Genomic DNA, 19,484 nt, shown 5'->3' on the forward strand with positions numbered 1-19,484 from the left:
TATTTAATTTTAAGAAGAAAGAAGAGGTTCCCTAGAAAACATTAACCGTGTCTGCTAACCACAAGTAGGACTAGAGAAGGACTAATGAGCAGGGGTAGCTGCAAGAGGGCAGTGTGGTAGCTCAGGAAGATAAGAAACAAAAAAGATAATTCAGCACTCTTCCGTAATCTTATTCCACCCAAGAAATTTGGGAGAATGCGAAAAAGCAGCAGCCCAGCATTCCTGAAGGGGCGTGGCTTCTCTCCAGGGACTGTCCAATCGAATTCCTTCAGAGAGAGCTCTCCGGAGAAGATTGATGAGGGTTGCTAGGAAACAGGAGCGTCTCCCTCCCTCCTGACCCAGAGATTGTTCTGCTCCAGCCCTCTCCAGGGACTCGCAATGTGCAGTTGTGCCGCGTGTAGGGCAGAGCTGCGCACCGGCCTCCCTGGCTAGCTCGCTGGTTCCCTGCTCCCGCTCTCTCTGTCTTCTCCACATGCGGTCACCCGGTTGCACCGGGACCGCAGGAGAGTTCTTCCAAGGACTAACTATTTGCCCCTGCTCACCCGAAAGCCTAGAGCTCTAGCAAAGCTTCAAAGTTGAAGCCACCTCCCTCCCTACAGACCCACGCCCCTCAGCCCCTTCACCCGACTCCTCGGAAATTCACCGACCTTTGCGTGCACTGCCTTAGGATTTCAAATAGAGTGAGGCAAAGCGGCCAGCAAACCCGCCCTGGCTTTCCGCGTAATAATCCTCTCATCTAGGTACCCTGGCTCGCTGAAGACTCTGCAGATACACCCCTATAAAAGGAGGGAGGCAGGGGGAGGGGAAGAGGGAAAAGGAAAACGAGGGAGGGAGAAAAGGAGAAAGAGAATGAGGAGAGGATGCCAGAAGGTCCGTGCCTCTGCTGAGAGTCCCAATTAGATGGGATGGTTTCAGCCTGGTCAAGGTGAAGGAAAGTTGCTTCCCCGCCTAGGAAGTGGGTTTGCCTGTATAGAGAAGGAGGAGGGGGACTCCACAGGGAAGTGCTCCCCTCCCCTCCGCGGAAGACCACTGGGTCCCCCCTTTCCTCAACCTCCTCCCTCTCTTCTCTTCCACTCCTCCCTTTTCCCACTCCCAACCGACTCGGAGGCCTGGATGCTCTGCCGCCGGGCAGTGGTCCAGCGTGCAGCCAGGAGGGGGCGGGGGCAGGGGGCACTGTGACAGGAAGCTGGGCGCACAAGTTGGCCATTTCGGGGGCAAAATAACTTCTCCCGTGGATTCGGAAAGGACAAAGCCAGCAAGCTACCTCTTTTGTGTCGGATGTGGAGGACCAACCATGAGCCAGAGCCCCGGTGCAGGCTCACTGCCGCTGCTGCCACCACGGTCAGCTCCAGTTCCTGCCAGGAGTTGGTGCGAGGTAAGGGGCCCAGAGGAGGACGAGTCCCTCTGGGGGAAGCCCAGCTAGGGCGCGGAAGCTCGGGTGCCGCGTGGGGCAGGCGCAGCGGGGAAAGTCGAGGCAGAGCACGGACCGGTCCCTACAGTTCTGTCGGGGTTGGGAAGGACGGGAGGCAGAGGCGATGTGGATGTGCACGAGTGAGAGTTTGTGTGTGTGCGCGCACGGCTGTGTCTCGGGGAGGAGGTAGATTTCAGGGCGCAGATCTGCGGCCAGGGTGAGAGATGTGGATGGACTAACTAGCGCTCACAGACCCCAAGAGGGACCAATCTCATCAGCCAACCACCTCCAGCTCTGCTCTGGACCGAGGATTCGTTTCTATTTGGGGGCTCCTAAGGCTTTGTGCACAGGAAACCGTGCGATGACTGGCTGACACGCTGGCGGTTCCATGTGGGTGTGGAGGTTGCCAGGAGAGGTGGGCAGCGGGCAGCGGACCTGGTCCATGCAGCCCGGATAAGCTTGGTAGCCAGAAGCGACCAGAGGTGCTCCCTCCCGCAAGCATGCTTGGAAAGGAACCTTAACTCGCTGCCCTTTGCTCCTTTTGGCTTGAGCGAAAAATTGAAAAGCCAGACTGGGAACATATCTTTTCATCGATCCTGTTCCATTCTCTTGTCTGACAGTGAGATAACTCAGAGAGGGCGGGAGATTTGCGATCCAAAAATAGACTAGGTAGTATATCCAATAAACTTGTTTGTTAAGGATTCCATTTAAATTGCATTCTAATTCTTCTTTGGGTTAACAGATGTAGAAGATTCTCTAAGGTATAACATTTGTGAATAAATATATTAAGAGGGCGTGCTCCTGCTTTTTAAGTATTTTACAGATTATAAATTTTGAAAACAAATTAAACTGTACATTTCTAAAGATCTGTGGTTATGTATTCAAATAATTTGCTTATAAAATTTCTACTGTTATTTAAATAGTAATAGATACGTTTGGGGTCTATATAGAGATAGTTACATACTGGAATATTCACAGCTGAGGTTAATGTGAGTTGCGGTTAGTGTGAGTTAAGGATCTCAACAATACTTCGTTGAGTTTCTTTGCTTGAATTTCTTTGTGTTACTGGCTCTTAGAACTGTTTGGTAGAGCGATATTATGTTTCTTCAGGGGAAAAAATAAGCCTCTATTTGAAGAGAGACAGTATTCATTTACCTAAGTCTAAGTCTGCTTTGGTTTTTCTCTTTCATATATTAATGCTGCTACTTGAACTCTAATTGTTTGCATAAGTATATTTAATATAGGTGTCACTAAAAACATCTAGATTGTCATTATGCTAAACTCATATGGATTACAGTTCCTACCAAAGTTGTTTAAGATACTCTAATTATTAGTTACGGTTCTCTTGATATATTGCTACATGTTTATTTTTCTAAAAATAGCCCAATAGAATTTGAATACATTTGGAAACTATTGTATACCAGAAAATATTGTAATATTTTCCTTTCATAATGTCAGTGTCTTATATTTACAAAGATTTCCCACACCTGTAGATTTTACTTGGCCATCCTTTTGGTTTTTCATCACCTAGCAGGAGTATCAGATATTTTGAATAAATATGCCCTAAGGTTATCTTAATTTATGTTCAGAATAACACAGGTGCTTAGGATGGAAAATGAGGAGAGGAAGTCTTGAAACTTATACTTTCACAAATAAAACAATGAAAATTCCAGAATACCTACATTTGTTGAACTAAAAAGAAGAATATGGTAACAATACCTTTTAGTATTGATAACCCTCCCCTCCCCTCCAAAAAAAAAAAAATCTATGGAACTCTAGTTCTATGAGCTAAACCCATACCAATGAAATGCGAAATCTAAATCATAGAAATTAAGCAGCACAAATAGGTTAAACTTTGGGGCTTGGAGGAAAGAGGCACCTTCTCTTTATTTAAATCAACTGGTATTTTTACACTTTGGAAATATATGACCAGTAAGTTGGGAAAAAAGTGTGGAAAGCTACATGAACAGATAATATTATAAATAATGAAAGTATGTTCCATGACTTGCTCATTTGTGTATGATGGACTTTTTAAAAAGTTGTGTTGTACATATTAAAAGAAGTGCGTGTAAATCAAATTCTTTACCCCACAGTTACCAAATATCAAAATGATGAGCTCAACTCTGATTTTATGTTGCTGCAATTAAAGTTAGTAAAGTTGAACAAATACAAATATAGCATAAAATTGATTGATCTTCATTTTTATTTAAATTGAAATTGATATTTGTGAAAAAATCAGCATAATTGTCAAAAGGTCACCTGTTTCACTTCTCTAATTCATGACAGATGATCAGCTGCAACAACACAAAATTGAAGATGGTCTTATTTTGAAAGACCCACAGCAATAACATTTGACAACTTCCCTGGGTACATTTTCCTCTTTCTTATTTCATGTTAAACTATTTTTTTTTCCCAAATTAAACCATCTTCTCTTTCTTGGTCATTCCTCTAATAGTGATCAGTCACAAAATGAAGCATCATCTTCTTCCAGGGTCCTAGCGACCTCCTGCCAAAATTTAGCCCAATGGCTTGGGGATAAAATGTTTCAATTTGTTTTCCTGAACTAAACATCATCTCTAGATTCCATTAAACAGAATAAATGAAAATTAATAGCTGTTGAAAACTAGAATTTTTTTTTATGTACATTGGAATGTGGCCAGAGTTCCAAAGTGAGACTTGGTTTCTCTAGGAGTAACTCCCAAATAAGGAGTAGATGTTTACTCATAGTCATCTCATTTTGCTATTTTAAACTGAGTTTGTTGTGCATTGTCGCCTCTTTTGAGATTATACTAAATGCATCCAATTCTACATTAGATGAATTTGTTGAAATTGCTCCCAAGAAGTAGCAAAAAATGATAGAAGATTATCTACAAAATCTGAACACATAAAATGAGTACAATCCCAGCAGTCACTGAGATGGTAGAAACTATGAGGTCATCCCCCTCCTCCCACTTCTAACGTAGGCTTGGTCCCGATAGCCCACTGTATTTTGGAGTACTTCAGTCCAGTCTGACTTTAAATGGCTCACGTAATGACTTCTTCCAGAGCCTTTGAAAGACTATTTCACAGTCTAATGGTTTTCCTTATTAAGAACTTCGTTATGATATTCAGCGTGATTTTCTCCCAATTCTATTTTATCTTGTTACTTACTTCCTATTGTAACCCCTCTGGACTAGACTATCCTCTTGTCTGACTTAGAGTCTTCATCGAACATTTATACAGGAATTATAAAATACAAAAGAGTTACACTGTTACAGGAGAGAACACAAAGTTCACAATTCTATATCCAGAAATCTTTGCTAAATGTTTAAGACACATCTTTTAGGCCATTTATATATATGTATGTATGATTATGTTCCTAATAATTTATTTTATTAATGCAAGAGTGATTAAATTGTCTTCTCTGACATTAATGGCCTAGTGAATATTGAAATGATCCCTTCTAAGTAATGTTCTATGTGGATGCACATTTATGAGACATTTTCATTGCAAATTTGTTGTCAGCAGAATCCTGTCAACACCCACACTACAAGGGAATTCTGTGACATGCTGGTCTGATGATCAACTGAGCCCCAGAAGCTGTTGTCATGTAAATTCCACTATTGAAATGAAAGTTATTTCCATAATTAATAGAATGTGCCAGGAATATAATAGTGTACATAGTTTAGATGTGTATGTTAACACACTATAATAATTCTGTTAGAATTGGCAGTAGCCCCGTCATACTGAAAAGATCTGAAAAACCCAGTAGAATTAACGCCAAATTAGTCACAGTGCTGTATTATGAAAAGTAAGCTTAAATCATGCATATATCAATGTGGAATATATTTAGATATATATGGAGGTACCATATGTGAAGATGACTTTAAAAATAGAAAAGCCTGAAATAACCACAAGAAAAAAAACAAGTTTTTACTTTGTTCACTTAAAATCTGTCTCCAAAATATCCGTGGGTAGGCTTCTTTAAGATTCTTAAGCAAATATCTTGGTAGACTCACCATCCCACTCAATTGTTTCTCCAAGTCCCAGGCATTGAAGTACAAGTTCTGCTAGACAGGAGAGAAGTAAATGATATAAATCAGGAAATAAGTTCCTTGGTTACACTTGGCAAGTCTACAAAATAGAAGACTAAAAGTAAGGTGAATCAGCAGCTAAAAACACAATTTAATTCTGTTTTATTTACTGCTTGTTGAGCATTAGACGGTACATAGAGATATTCATGTGGATTAGGTTAAGGAAACAATAAGGAGACGTCATTCCAAAAGTGAATGAAAGAATAAAATTAGACTGCATGAATAAATACTTTTTAAACCAGTATTCTCCCTGCTGAAGCCCCAAAGTGTTTTTTATAGTACCATTCATCACATAGTGGTGAGTACCCTCAAAATGATTTTCCTTAGAAACAAAGGAGAAATCAATTTTCTTGATACAGAAAATGTAGGCCATTAATATACTTGTGACTTCTCCTTGGAACAGAGAGGCATCCTAAGAAGTCTGTGTCTACATAAAATAAAGATTTCCTCATCAAATAAGCAATCTTTTCATGGAACAGGAAATTGTACACTATACTTTAGGGAGAGAAATAAACTTGGAAAACATTTCAGATATAATTTATACAAGCATAGACTAACATACTATGTTTGAAAATAAAACCATATATAGAAAAGGTATCTCCACAGAAAGCCCCAGGTAGCTCTTATCCTAAGTTCCTTATCAAAACTTGCTTCACTACCATTGCCTGTGCACACACGAGACACACACATAAGTGTTTGAGTAAATTCAGTTGGAGGATTATAAATATCCATCAAACAGATAGAAATTTTTAAAACCATGATACTAGAAACACAGTTTGAAAAAAATTTACAACCTGTATATGTAGCATGGGAATACTAAGAGTATAAAATTGAGGAGACTCCCCTAAGAAAGAATCTACCATCAGAAAGAAAAAATAGCTAATAGGGAAACAATGAGTCAATAAATATTTATTAAGCATCTATTATGACCAAAAAAAGAATCAGGGCATGTAGTGGGGACACAAAGAATGTTAAAACACACACGGAGTTTCACAAACAGGTGTAAAGTTGAAGGTGCTGCAAAAATCAAACTTGAAACTTTAGAGTGGAGAAGATAATTATCAACTGAATTAAAAAGTCTGTTCCTTCACTAATAGATTTATTCACATTTAACATTTTAAATGTATATATATTCTGATGCCTTGTGGAAGCATCAGAATATGCTGGCTGCTGTGACAAAACTAGATAGATCGTAATGATAGAAGATAATTATTGACCAATTGCCCTGTGCTAAGAACTCTGCTATAACATTACATGGATTATCTGACCTGACCTAACACCACAAGAACCTTATGAAATAGGTACTATGATTCCCATTTTACAGAAGAGGAAATGGAGGCCCAGCAAGATAAAGTAACTTGCCCAAGTTCAGGTAGTTCACAAGGAAATAACTGGAATTCAAAACTTACTTTCTTACTCCAAGGCCTATTCTGTTTACTACTGTGCAATATTTTGCCAGGCTTTACTTCATTCCACAAATATTTTCTGAGCTCCAGGTAGAGGGACATACCTGGGTAAAGAAGAAGAAAAATAACCAGTGAAAGCAAATCCAGAAGAGGATTCCACAGGCTGGGTCTTCCTCCACCCCAGACAAACACAGTACTTTATGAGAGGCAAAGAAATGCAAATGGAAGAAATAAACTAAAACATTTTGTATAGTTAACTAGGACTAAGGGGAAAAAACCCGAGAAATAGAAAAATCTATGAAGATCATGGATTTATTAACAAGATGAGAAAGAAACACCAGGTCTAAAAATGTGAGAGAAACACATTTATTGAAGCCTAATTTTAATGAACATCACAAAACTAAATACAGTGACAAGAATATAGTCTCACAAATAGCCAGCATGAAGGTGACTAGAATTTCTGCTTGTTAAGGCTAAAATGCTGACGTTTCTCTCCTCTTATAACCTAACTACTTCCCATCAAGAGAACAAGTTGGTAAAAATGTTTTGTAGACTAGTAAAATTTTCGAATTTCTTTACCCCACTGAAATAGTAATGGTTCATCTTTATTTTATATAACTCTCAGCATTTTACATATTGGGGCATTTATCCACAAAATATACACAGCATGAAACCGGAGGGGCTGAGGGATTGTAAATTTTAAGCACATTTACAATAAGAGAAGCAAAGTGACCTACTGGTGACTCCAAAGACCCAGTCAATAGGGCTGCTTTGGGACAATGCCTAACTTATTATTCTCTGACCTGGGGACTTTCCCACAAACAGGAAACTTGCTGTCTTGATTTCACGAGTTTATATTCCTTTTTACACAACAAAAGAGTTTAAATATGAGTCGTTCTTTGAGGGTCTTTCTCTGATTTGTGCTAGAGTACTTATTGGACATGAAAAATGAATAGATATCACAGATCTGTTCCTCCATCTGGTGGAAGCTGTTTAATTGTTAATAATACATAGCAGATAGATTATTAGTAATATTTTGTATTTTGCTTAACAGTTTCAATGAACCATGTGTTGGTGAATACAACATAATGGAAACTGCTTTCACAAAATATGTCAAAATACGTGCCAATTTGACAGAAGACACTACAAGGTCAGAAACAGTTGGAATTTGTGTCTGCCTCAAGGAGAAAATGAGATCCACAGAATATAATTAACTGTTTCTATTTTGAAACATCTTATTTTTCCTGAAAAAGCAGAGACCCTCTACATGTTTGTGCATTAATCCCAATGGTTTCTGTGGAGTTCAGATAGACTGATGACCGGATCATATCTAACTTTGAAGTGATAAAGAGCCAAGACATGGAACTTAGATTTCTAAGACATCTCTTCCCATAGATTTTGTTCAAGGTCTGCCCTTGGGAAAAATGTTTTGAGGGATGCCAAAAACCCCACTGCCCCCAGAACCCCCAAAATATCTCCCAGTACCTTCCTTTGTTCATTAAATTTTCCAAATTTTTAAACTAAAGTATAAATACTTAATCTAAGAAGTACTAAAAAATATATATTTCTAGATCACATAGAGTACTAACCCTCCAACACACTCTGAATTTATAGGTTCATTTATCAGAAAAGCTAACTTTATCCAGTTTGGTGGGAAGTAGGCAGAATGAACAATTAATTTATGAATTTTCACCTACTTCACAATTTTGCCTAAGACAAGCACTTTCTTGGCTATGATTTCCTGAATGCTTAGAATTCAGTAATTTGAGAGAAAATATTGAACAAATGAAGCACTGGTAGGAAGAAGATTGTGGTACTATAGAGTGCCCACTCTCTCTGCATTTTTTTCTTCTAAGATCCTAAATTTGTGTTTGTTGCTATGTGATGTAACAACACAGGAAAGAAGCTGGTAGCTCCAGATATGGCCCTCACATGGAAAACTTTGGAATGTTTGAAACAAGGAAGAATAAGAAAGTGGAAGGACAAAGTCAGAACAGTTCTCCTCTCCCTTTCCATCTCATCCTCCCACCTATTGCATAAAAAACAATCACCTGCTCACCTGTACTGTAAATAGTCTTTGTCAAATTATTGCCCAGAAGAGCCTGCATTCAGAATCACTTCGAAGTTTACTGAAAATGAAAAATACTGGGACACATGCATTTGAGACTAATTGAAACAAATACCACCTACATTGGGGTTTAGAAATCCACATATTAAATAAACTTCAGATTCTTGTGGTTTGAGAAACATTGCTGTAGTCTGCATAGGCTGCTATAACTAAATACCATGGATTGAATGGCTTCAACAACAAACATTTATATCTAACAGTTGTGGAGGCTGCAAAATCCAAGATCAAAGTGCCAGCAGATTGGGTTCCTGATGAGGGTGCTATTCCCAGGCTGCCTTTTGCTTTGTCCTTACATGAGAGGGAGAAAGAGAGCGAGCTCTGGTCTCCTTCTTCTTCTCTTAAGGACACTAAGCCCATCATTAGGACTTCACTCTAATGACCTCATCTAAACCTAATTATCTTCCAAAGGCCCTCTTGCTAAATACCATCACATTGGGGGTTAGGGCTTCAGCACATGAATTTTTTTTAGGCACAAAAATATATAGTCCATGTCAATTACACATAGAATGATGATCACACAGACAATATACAGTGAATTGCTAGTACCAAATAATTCCCCACATCAAGTCCATTCTAATTGGATTAACCAGTTGTCTAAAATAAATTCTACAAGCCTCAGTACAAATTCATTAATTAATTAAGCTCAACTGGTAAAGCACAGTTTCTATGAATGGAATGAATATATTAATTTTCCAGAAATCTCATATTGTTGTCATTGACAAGGAATTCTTCTTCTATTGCCAATAGTAAATTCCCATAAGATATACAAGCACAGGTAATACATATCTTTTGGATATTCTTTATTAGGAAAGTTTCTCACTTTTTATCTTTTATCTTCTATTTTATCATTGTGCTATTGATGTATTAGAAAGAGAAGTTCCTGGTGTTTGAAGAGTATCGTCAATGAAAAGACCATTTCTATTTCTAAGAATAGAAACTCCTCTCAATTTGGATAACTGTACACTTAAAACTCAAATTGTCTCTATAGCTATGTCCTTGTGAGCTAGGGTGTTTTGTCACAATTCTCTCTCCTGCCCTCCAGATCTGCAGAGTGGGGAAGGGGGAGCAAACCTCATTTGGCAACTCACACTTTCTTCACTCAGCTTCGACTTCGAGTGAATGGTTGCTAGCTGAAGCTGGCAACCCTCACAAACACTGCCAAAGATAGTTTCCTAAGCAGTGTTCAGAGCCACATGGGAAAAATGCTGAAGAGGAAATGAGGGACTGGCAGCAGGGCCTCGGGTGTTCAGACTGGGCCACCAGCCTTACCTCCTGGGGGTCTCTGCTACCTCTTTGCGTTCATGAGAATTCCACGTGATAACTGACTTCATGAAGAGAAAAGCAATAAAAAACATCACACTCCCACTCTCCCAAACGTTTGAAAAGTCTGCATTTTCAAGCTCAGGTGTCTCAGACACAAAAATGTTAAATTGTTGAAAGTTACCCTGTATCTCCAGCAGAGCCTGGCTTCTCGACCTACCAGACAACAGCACTTTCATTGGATTCTCCCGCTGACACAGCAGGCTCCATACATCTAAAGCCTAAAACCCATCACCTCCCCAAACCAGCACCTTCCTTCTTACTTCTAGATCCTAGGAGGGCCATCTTATTTCCCCAGAAAAATAATTCAAAATCTTGGAATTGCCTGCGACATTTCTCTTCCGTTTGGTCCTCTGTTGATTTCTTCTTCGTAACTTCAATATTATGGTAAATTCTTTTCTCTCCTACCACTGCCAAAACCTTAGTCCAGGTTATTATCACTCTTCTCTCAATTCTCTCTAACAGTTTATCTCCTCCAGTCTCTCCCTCTTCATTCAATTACTTATTTACCAGATATTTTATGAGTGCCTATCTGTCTAGTCACTATTCTAGAGATATCATAGCAATGAGCAACAAAAATTTAGAAGTATTTTTGTTCTCATTTAACTTACACTAACTAGTGAGAGACAGACTGTAAACAAGAGAACTAAGATGCTATAAAAAAAATATAATGATGTAATGTAAAAACACTAGGAGAAGCTGGAAAAGGCAGTATCAACTACCAGATTAATTTTGAGGAATAACTGACTTTTTTACCAGAGTCTATAATAATGCAAATAACATATAACACTATATAATACATATTTAATGAATGAAGAAACCTGAAATATTAATGTTAATTTACCCCCTTATGTCACACTTTAAAAATAAGAATTATTGTTATATTCTTAATTTTAATCCGTAAATGGTACCATATTTCTGAAGGCATTTTGGGTCTCAAACAGAATAAATCCGTATAAAAATTTAAAAATTTGGCATTCAAAAGTGACATCAATTTGATGAAATAAATGCTTAATGAGTATCTGCTACTTTCAAGGCACTGGGCAAGGTACTGACGAGGACAGAGAGAAAAATAAGACATTGTTCCCACCCTAAGAACTTGTCTTACAGGAGAGATGAGATATGTGCATACACAACTACAGTAACAGGAAAATTCAGGAGCTCAGCTGTGAGACCCTTAAGTGGAAAATAATATTTCTGTTTGGCATAACTGTAGAAGGTATCATGAAAATTTTACTTCTGACCTGGACCCTGAAAAAATTGTTAAAATTTCAGGAAGTGAAGAATGCCATCCCAGACCTATGCAAAGGTAGAGAGAGAGTGTGTGAAATTTATTTGGGGAGTAGCGTGTAATCTGGCTTAGTTTAATGACAGGTTGTATGCGGGTCAGGGCAGGGCAGAAGAGCAGATGGAATAATGCTAACATTTCTCCTGTAGGCAGAGGGAAACCTCTGAAGGCATCTGAGCAGGGGAATCTGAAAGCACAATGTGAAGATAAATAGGAAGAAATAAAGGTTTGGGAGGCAGGGAGATGAGTTGACAGCTTATGGCAACAGTCCAGGTGAGAGGTAATGATGGCCTAAACTAGGGCAGTGGCAAAGGGAATAGAAAACATGGAATGAATCTAACAGACAGAAAGATGAATAGTGCCTAGTAGGTAGGAATTAGCTGCTGGGTAAAAAACACCAGCCGAAACAATTAAGCTAATCATTTTCCTTCTTCTACAATAAAAAAGAGCATGCTGTACTAAATCCCTTGTTTAATAAAGGAAAAAGGGGGAGCTTTTTTAAAAGACTATTTTTCAGGAATTTGGGTCACAGGAAAATGTAACAATAAAAATATTAATACTAACTCTTTTAAAACAAGACTTAGAAATGAAATCAGTATTTTCTATGCGCTTGTGATTTGATTGCATTATCCATAGTCAGCAGGTTAAGCCAACATTGTCTCTCTCCTGAGCTCTGCAAGAGCCATCTACTGGCCTTGTTGACCTTTATCTTACCCCTCTAAGTTCATTCACCTGGCTATAGCCAAAATTAGCTTTAAAAAATACAAATCTAAGCATGTTAACCTCTGCTTAAAACTCCCAAAAGATTTTCCATTGCTCTTGGGATAATTGAAAGACGTTATATGTGTCCAGCTTTAGGCCCCATCTCTTTCCCCTTCTCATTCCGTTCAAACCAAACAACTTGCATGCCTTGCCCTCTCATTCCCAAGTCTTCCTATAAGCTGTACAGCTTCCCGCTGCACTGGTCCACTCCAACCCCTTCTTCAGGGCTCAATTTAAAGTCTATGCTACCTCTGACTTCCTCGAGTAGGTTAGTTCCTCCTGCTATGTACTCTCTAAACTTTCTGTACTTCCCTTCATCACACTTTATTATAATTGTCTATAGTCCATAAGAGCTAAAAAGACAGAGACTATGCCATACCTGCATCTCTATTGCTCAGCAGAGCAAGTACTGCACAGTAAAAGATCAATAAATATTTATTGAACAAATGGAGTAATGGTTAATTAAGTCACTCTGGAGCTCATCTTTCCTCATTTTTAAAATTGGGGTATTGATTTTTAAGATCCCTTTTAGCCGTATAATTTCTATAAGTAAACTTTATCAATAAAAAAGACAGAATTCCGCATCTAAAGTCAGAATCAGTACCCTGTTATACCCCCAAAATAAATAAATAATTGGGTCCTATTTATAAATTTAAATGTTAATTGCTGTTTAAATAGCAGAGTCATCAATAAAATGCTAGAAATATGTTTCCTTATTCCTCAACCTGTCCTCGTTCTGCAAACATTTCACCTGTTTACTTCACCTTAAGCAGTGAGATATGAGTAACAGGAAATAGAGAAAACCATAAAAACTGAGAGTTGAGTAAACATCCCAAGAAAGACAGCTTCGAGGCAGATTTCATCCTTTCTGAATTCTCATAAATAAAAGCACGTTTCAGACATTTTCATAGGAAAGGATTCATAAATTTTATTTGTTAATACTAATTCCCACCCATGCCAGTAAATTGCATCTCAAGGTGTTCCATTTAATGCGAACTTTGCCACAATACTTCTCAAAATAAAATAAACGTGGTTCACACACATATGCACTATAGCATTTTCAGAAGAGCAAGGATATTGTAAATAATAATTTTTATTCCACGCTTACTATGTGCCAGGCTCTGTCCTATTTGCTTTACCTATATTAACTGATTTAATCTTCACAATAGCCCTATGAGGTAGGTACTATTATTATCCCCATTTTACAGAAGACGAAACTCAGGTATTAACACAAGTTCCCATAGGAAGAGTATAGCTAGGATTTAGACCTGACATTTGGCTCCAGAGCTCACGAACTTGACCAGTTGACTATACTGCCTCGGGAAAGCATCCCAAAACTGGAATGTATAATATGTATAGAACATTTGGAATAACTATCTTATGTTCCTTGATTTGAAAATTAAATACAACTTAAAATCTAATGACATTGTAAGCTCTTTTTTAGAAATAAAAATCAGTAGTATAGTCAAATATTGGATCGGGTATTGAGCAGAATATATTTAACTGCTTGTGTTTCTTATTTTAACACAAAATCATCTCATTTCAATGGCTTGAGAACCAGCTGCTGCTAAAAGTAATCAGATTTTAAGGCCTTATTTCTTCATAAACTATTTGTTCTTTTGATCTCCAGAAATTGTCCACTGCTTAAAGACAATGTTTTTTAATCTTTGTATTAAAAGAAAGAGAGAGGGAGAGAATTTAAAGCAAAAAAGAAAAAAATCACTTCCCTTATTTTCTAGGAGGAAAAAAGGATAGTTTCAGATTCCTTTGTGTAAAACAAAAATAATTGATACACTGATGAAGCCATCAGTCAGGAAAGGAAACTGTCCTACTTTATTCCTTCACCTGTCCATCTAGCTATCAGACTAGTATCTTTACATGTAGCTAATCCTTGAATTTATTGATTTATTAAGCTAAGTTTACAACTTAAAAGGGAAGAGGTCCTGAGGAGATAATTACAGGAATACAAATCAGGAGAGAGACAATTTAGAAAGAATAGTAATTTTGCTTCTTGAAATTGACCTTAAATCCCTAGGAGAAGAAGAGAACAGCTTAAAGCAACCTTTTCTCTCTATTCAGAAGTGATCATGAATTAATTGTGCAGTTTAGTTGAACTTTGCTTTCCCTTGTATCCTAGGAGAAGATCTCTGACAGGCTGGGAATTTTTGCTTGTTTGTAATGTAAACTCAATATCTAGAGATAGTTCTTAACAACACGTGGGCTCATTGGAAAGCCCTAATTCCCAAAACAAACAAAGAGGAAAAGGTGAACAAATTAATCTATCAACAAAAGGAAAAAAGAAAATAGACTGTTTGAAAATCTTTATTTTGAATAATTTGGTTTTTAATAGTTCCAAAGAAAGATCCTTGGTGACATCAAAAGTCCAAAATCCAAACTTGCTCATCAATGAAGATGTATAAAGCTTGTGAGTTACATGACTTCGTTAGTTGTTTGATGATAAAAGCACTTAGTAAAAATTATATCTATTTTGAGTATCAACTAGGCCATGCAGTTCCAGCAAAGAGGAGGTTTGAGCACTTGCTGATAAATTGCAACACTGCTAAATATTAGTTAATAAATATTAGTTAATAAGTATAAGTGGCATCATGGTCCTTCATCTAATATTTCAGGCAGAAATGAGTCAGTAAAGTCCACAGGAGAATAGACTTCCTTGACTTCCCTGAAACCATGGACAGAGACCTAAGAGTCACTCCCAAAGTACTTTTTCCTCTGGATTTTTTTTTTTTTTTTTTTTTTTAGACAGAGTCTCACTCTTTTTGCCCGGGCTAGAGTGCCGTGGCGTCATCCTAGCTCACAGGGAACTCCTGAGCCCAAACAATCTGTCCACCTTGGCCTCCAAGAGTGCTAGGGTTACAGGAGTGAGCCACCACGCCTGGCCATTTTTTAAGTTTTTCAATTAATTTCTTTCTAATTTTAGTAGAGACGGGGTCTCGCTCTTGCTCAGGCTGGTTTCGAACTCCTGAGCTCAAACAATCTGTCCACCTTGGCCTCCCAGAGAGCTAGGATTACAGGCGTGAGCCACTGCGCCCGGCCTCCTCTGGATTTTTTTAAGAACTAAATTTGCTTAGTGCTTTAAAAAAGTAAAACTATGCAATGTAAGAAACAATGGTGACTAATTAGGGAATGATCTGGGGGTTGAGTACTTAATATCTTAGTACACGTAAAAATGCCTTCGTTTACTTTAACTTAGTATATTTTACTATATCCATCTATTCTTCCCAGAAACTATTACTAAGCACCTTCTGTATGTGTCAGACCCAGTGGTAGGTGCTGGGGATCTATAGATTTGACCTCAAGTAGCCAATGGTTCTGTTGTGTAGAACTTATAGAAAATAAGCTATGTGTAGTATTTAACTTATTAATGATCACGTGTTCGGGATTTTTTAAAAAGCACAGGTATTCAACGAAATGTAGACTCAGAACCATATTTTCTAATGTTCTTTTTCTGAGCTTAGAAAAAATTTTGTGTAATTATGGAAGCAGAGTATCCTTGAACAATTTAAAAAGAAAAAAGTACTCTAATCAAATGGCGCTGGTAAATATAGATGGGACCAATTCAATTTTTACAGAATGAAAATCATCTTTGCTGCCAATGTTCTGAAATTAATTGCAAGATGTGTTTTTTAAATGACTTATCAAAAAACATGAAACCAATCAATAAGTCAAACAAGGCTAGAAACCACCATTAGCTAGTAAATTGATTTACTATTATAATTCCTCCATAAAACAGAATAGGCACTTTCCTTTCACAGTTTAATGTTTCTGTAATTGAGTTATAATTCCATTTATTTGCACATTTTATGTAATAATATATTTTTTCCAAAAAGCTATTCTTACATTCGTGGTGAATCTTATAATGAATGGTATCAGAGTTGAGGAAATGTATTAGTTGCAAGTATACTAACCACCTATCTTATAAATTATATATTCCAAAAATAATGCAAATTTCTTAACCAAATTTACCTTTAAATGATTTTTATTTTGCTACAAATGGAAAGAAAAACTCTCCTGTTTCATATATCTTTAAAATCCAAAATCATGTGCTTTGAAAACAACTTATTAACAGAATCACAGATTATCTTTCAATATTTTCATTATTTCTTCTTGAAAATAAAAATGGCGTCTTATTAATCTCTACATTTCTTGTAGGGAAAGCTATGTTCTGATCATTTCTGTATCATTAGAGCTTATAATAATGCCTTAACAATAATAAATGATTGTTGAGTGAATAAATAAAACAATGGATGGAACAATGGAAGAATAAAGACCTCAACACAATGAACCCTCAATAAATAATTGTTGAATTCCAATGAGCTGCTTACATTGACTTACTGACAGGGCTTATTACCATAGTTCGGTGATACAGTTTTAATATTCTTCTGTAATGTTTGCCTGTATACTACTGAGAGGAAATTAAGACACTTTAATGATAAAAAATATATTCTAGTATTTGATTTTATGTATATCTAAGGTCTATGTATTTATAAGAGCCTTCCTATGTCAGTCATTGGCTCAAACATTCTTGTGTATCCAAATATTTTCCTGATATTGTCTGTTAGAATCTGACTACTGAATAACTTTTTTTAAAAGATGAATTTCTGAAGCTACAAACTTCATATGAAACACAATCTTCTTCAGTGACTTTTTTCCCTAACACAATCTAATACTAAATTATTTTTATCTATCCTTGCCTTTATAGTTTAGCATCAGCACAGCTAACCTCCAATACCCATGAAAGCCACCAAACCTAGCATTTGTTTCCAAAGTGAACTTATCCTCTCAGATTTTTTGCTGTAGTTTCTCATTTATGTTATAGTTTTTGCCCTGATGATTTAAAGCAGCACATTACATTTAAAAACTGCCTCAAATTTGGGGCCAGCATAAAGAAATCTATCAATGCAATTGATGAAAATGAAACAGTACTTAATGGCCTTTAAGTAGAAATTCAAAATATATTCATAAACTGTTTGTTATCTAGTAGCAGAAATCATGTTATCAACAAGATCACTTGGGGTGCAAAGGTAAATATGGAAGAATAGAGAATTTCAGGTCTGGCACTGGAGCACTGCTATTGATATTTATAATCACACCAAGAAGGTATAATCCAAAGAAACAGTAAGTAGTGGCCAATGTGAGGTAAGAGGCAAGCCAAGAGAAAGTGGTATCATGAAAACAAAGAGAAGCAGTTTTCCCAGAAGAAAGCAATGCTAAACTGTAGTGATGCTGCTGGGAGGGCAAGTAAGGTGAAAATCGTTGTTATTGATGCATTTAGAATCTTGATTCCAAAAATTGATGAAATCCAGTGCAGAACAGTACGTGTAATTTACATAAATAAATAAATAAAATGCAAAATAAAAAAAAAAAAAAAAAAACTGGAGGAGACTGAGGAGAAAACTGGATCTGAGTAAATAGAAACAGTGACCACTGCTGATTTGTGTAGTCTTGCACTAACCGTGGGCAAGGAAATGGAATGATACCTGCAGGGGAACATGGGTCAAAAGAGAATCTATAAATATTTCTTAAATTCAACTGAATTATGTGTCTTATAATTCCTTGGAGAGGAGATTGAAAAAGTAGTCTGTGGCCAGATCAAAAGGCCTTATACACATTAACAAGTTTGTTTGCATGAATTTAGGCTTAGAGTAATGGTAAGCCATTTAAGTCCCTGCCCATGTGGAGCTTATTATCTAGTGAGAGAGATAGAGATTAATCAAATGTCTCAACAAAATATTAAATTTCAACTATGAAACATACTAAAAATAAATTTGCATTGTTGTGGGAACATATAACAAGAGGGTTTACTATCATAGAAGTCAGGTTTTCATGAAAAAAAGATGACAACTGGAGAATGAGTAAGAGTTAACAAAGTGGCAAGGGAAGGAAATCAAGGCAGGCTCCATGGAATGAACAAGCAGAGCATAGACACTGAGAAAGCAGAGACAGACAGACCAATGGGGCTGGAACACTGAGAACAACGAGCAGCATTATGTATGCTGAGGGTCATCCTTTTCCAAGAACAATGAAAAGTCATTTAAGTACTTAAAGCAGGAATAGGGTCATTCATTCATTTATTTAAAAAGAAAACCCTGGAATGTGGAAAATGTTAGGGGTTGAGGGGGTCAGGTCAGAATGGAACAGGTGGACCAGTTATAGGACTTTATGCAATTGTGCAGAATACAAAGATGGTAGCTTGAACAAAGTTGGCAGATGTGGAAATGATGACAAGTGGATTTAAAGAAAAATTTTAGTTAAAAATTGAAAGGACTCGGTGATGTATGAGCTGCGGATATTAGATATCATCTGGATGTTTGCATAGTTGTTCAGGACATACACAATGAATCAATTGAGCAACCAATCAATGAGCATTTATTGAGTGCCTACTATGATATCAATATATCATTTCTGTTGGGGAAAGCTCAAGCTTACTTATGCATTAGAAGTAGAGATCAGATTCTAGACATTGTTTATCTCAATTGTTTTTGACACACTAAAAAGAAACAAGGCATTGTTGATGAATATCTGTTGTGCCCTGAGGATTTTGGAACAAAGAGAGCATTCAAAAGCTACATAGGCTCATCCAAAACAGATGACAAAATTCTCTCTACCCAGTACAGCCTGCACAACGCTGGTGCAAGCAGATGAAGGTTGCATTTGGTTGAGAAGCCGAAAGAGGGTGATTCAGTAACACAACCACAAGATTCAACTACATACTCGCCTCCTCTTGACACATCTGTGCTAATAAGCCCAAAGTCACACATATCATTAATTTCACTCTTAATTGAACCTTCTAGGACAGATGGGCAGTGACAGACTAGCCTTGGGAAGGTCTGGCCAGCATCATTCAAACACCAATGAAAGAGACTGCTTTTAAAATATTATAAAGATAAGCTGTCTTGTTTCTTTCTCAACTATCTGAGAAGGATAGTTAAGACCAATTTTAATCTTAAAATACAAGAGTTTTTATTCTAGAAATCATTATTGATTGTGGCAGCTGTACAAGTCGGCTTAGAAGGATACAGTTTTCATTAATCAAATTATTACCTGATACATGAGAAAATCTATTTTTTTAGTTTTG

At 37.2% G+C, this 19,484-nt stretch overlaps 1 protein-coding gene across 2 annotated transcripts in view; it reads left to right on the plus strand.

Moving 5' to 3' along the window:
* The first annotated feature begins 650 nt into the window (after positions 1 to 650).
* The window catches only part of GRM3 (glutamate receptor, metabotropic 3), a 256,679-nt gene continuing 237,845 nt past the window's right edge, over positions 651 to 19,484 (plus strand). For both annotated transcript variants that reach the window (XM_012643506.1, XM_012643507.1), the window contains exon 1: positions 651 to 1,375. Coding sequence is in view for 1 of the 2 variants with exons in the window: in XM_012643507.1 (XP_012498961.1) it covers positions 1,295 to 1,375 (81 nt within the window). In the remaining variant the exon portion in view is untranslated. The remainder of the gene's footprint in view (positions 1,376 to 19,484) is intronic.

This window comes from Propithecus coquereli, unplaced genomic scaffold, assembly GCF_000956105.1.
Source record: "Propithecus coquereli isolate 6110/MARCELLA unplaced genomic scaffold, Pcoq_1.0 Scaffold199, whole genome shotgun sequence".
Classification (NCBI taxonomy): Eukaryota; Metazoa; Chordata; class Mammalia; order Primates; family Indriidae; genus Propithecus; species Propithecus coquereli.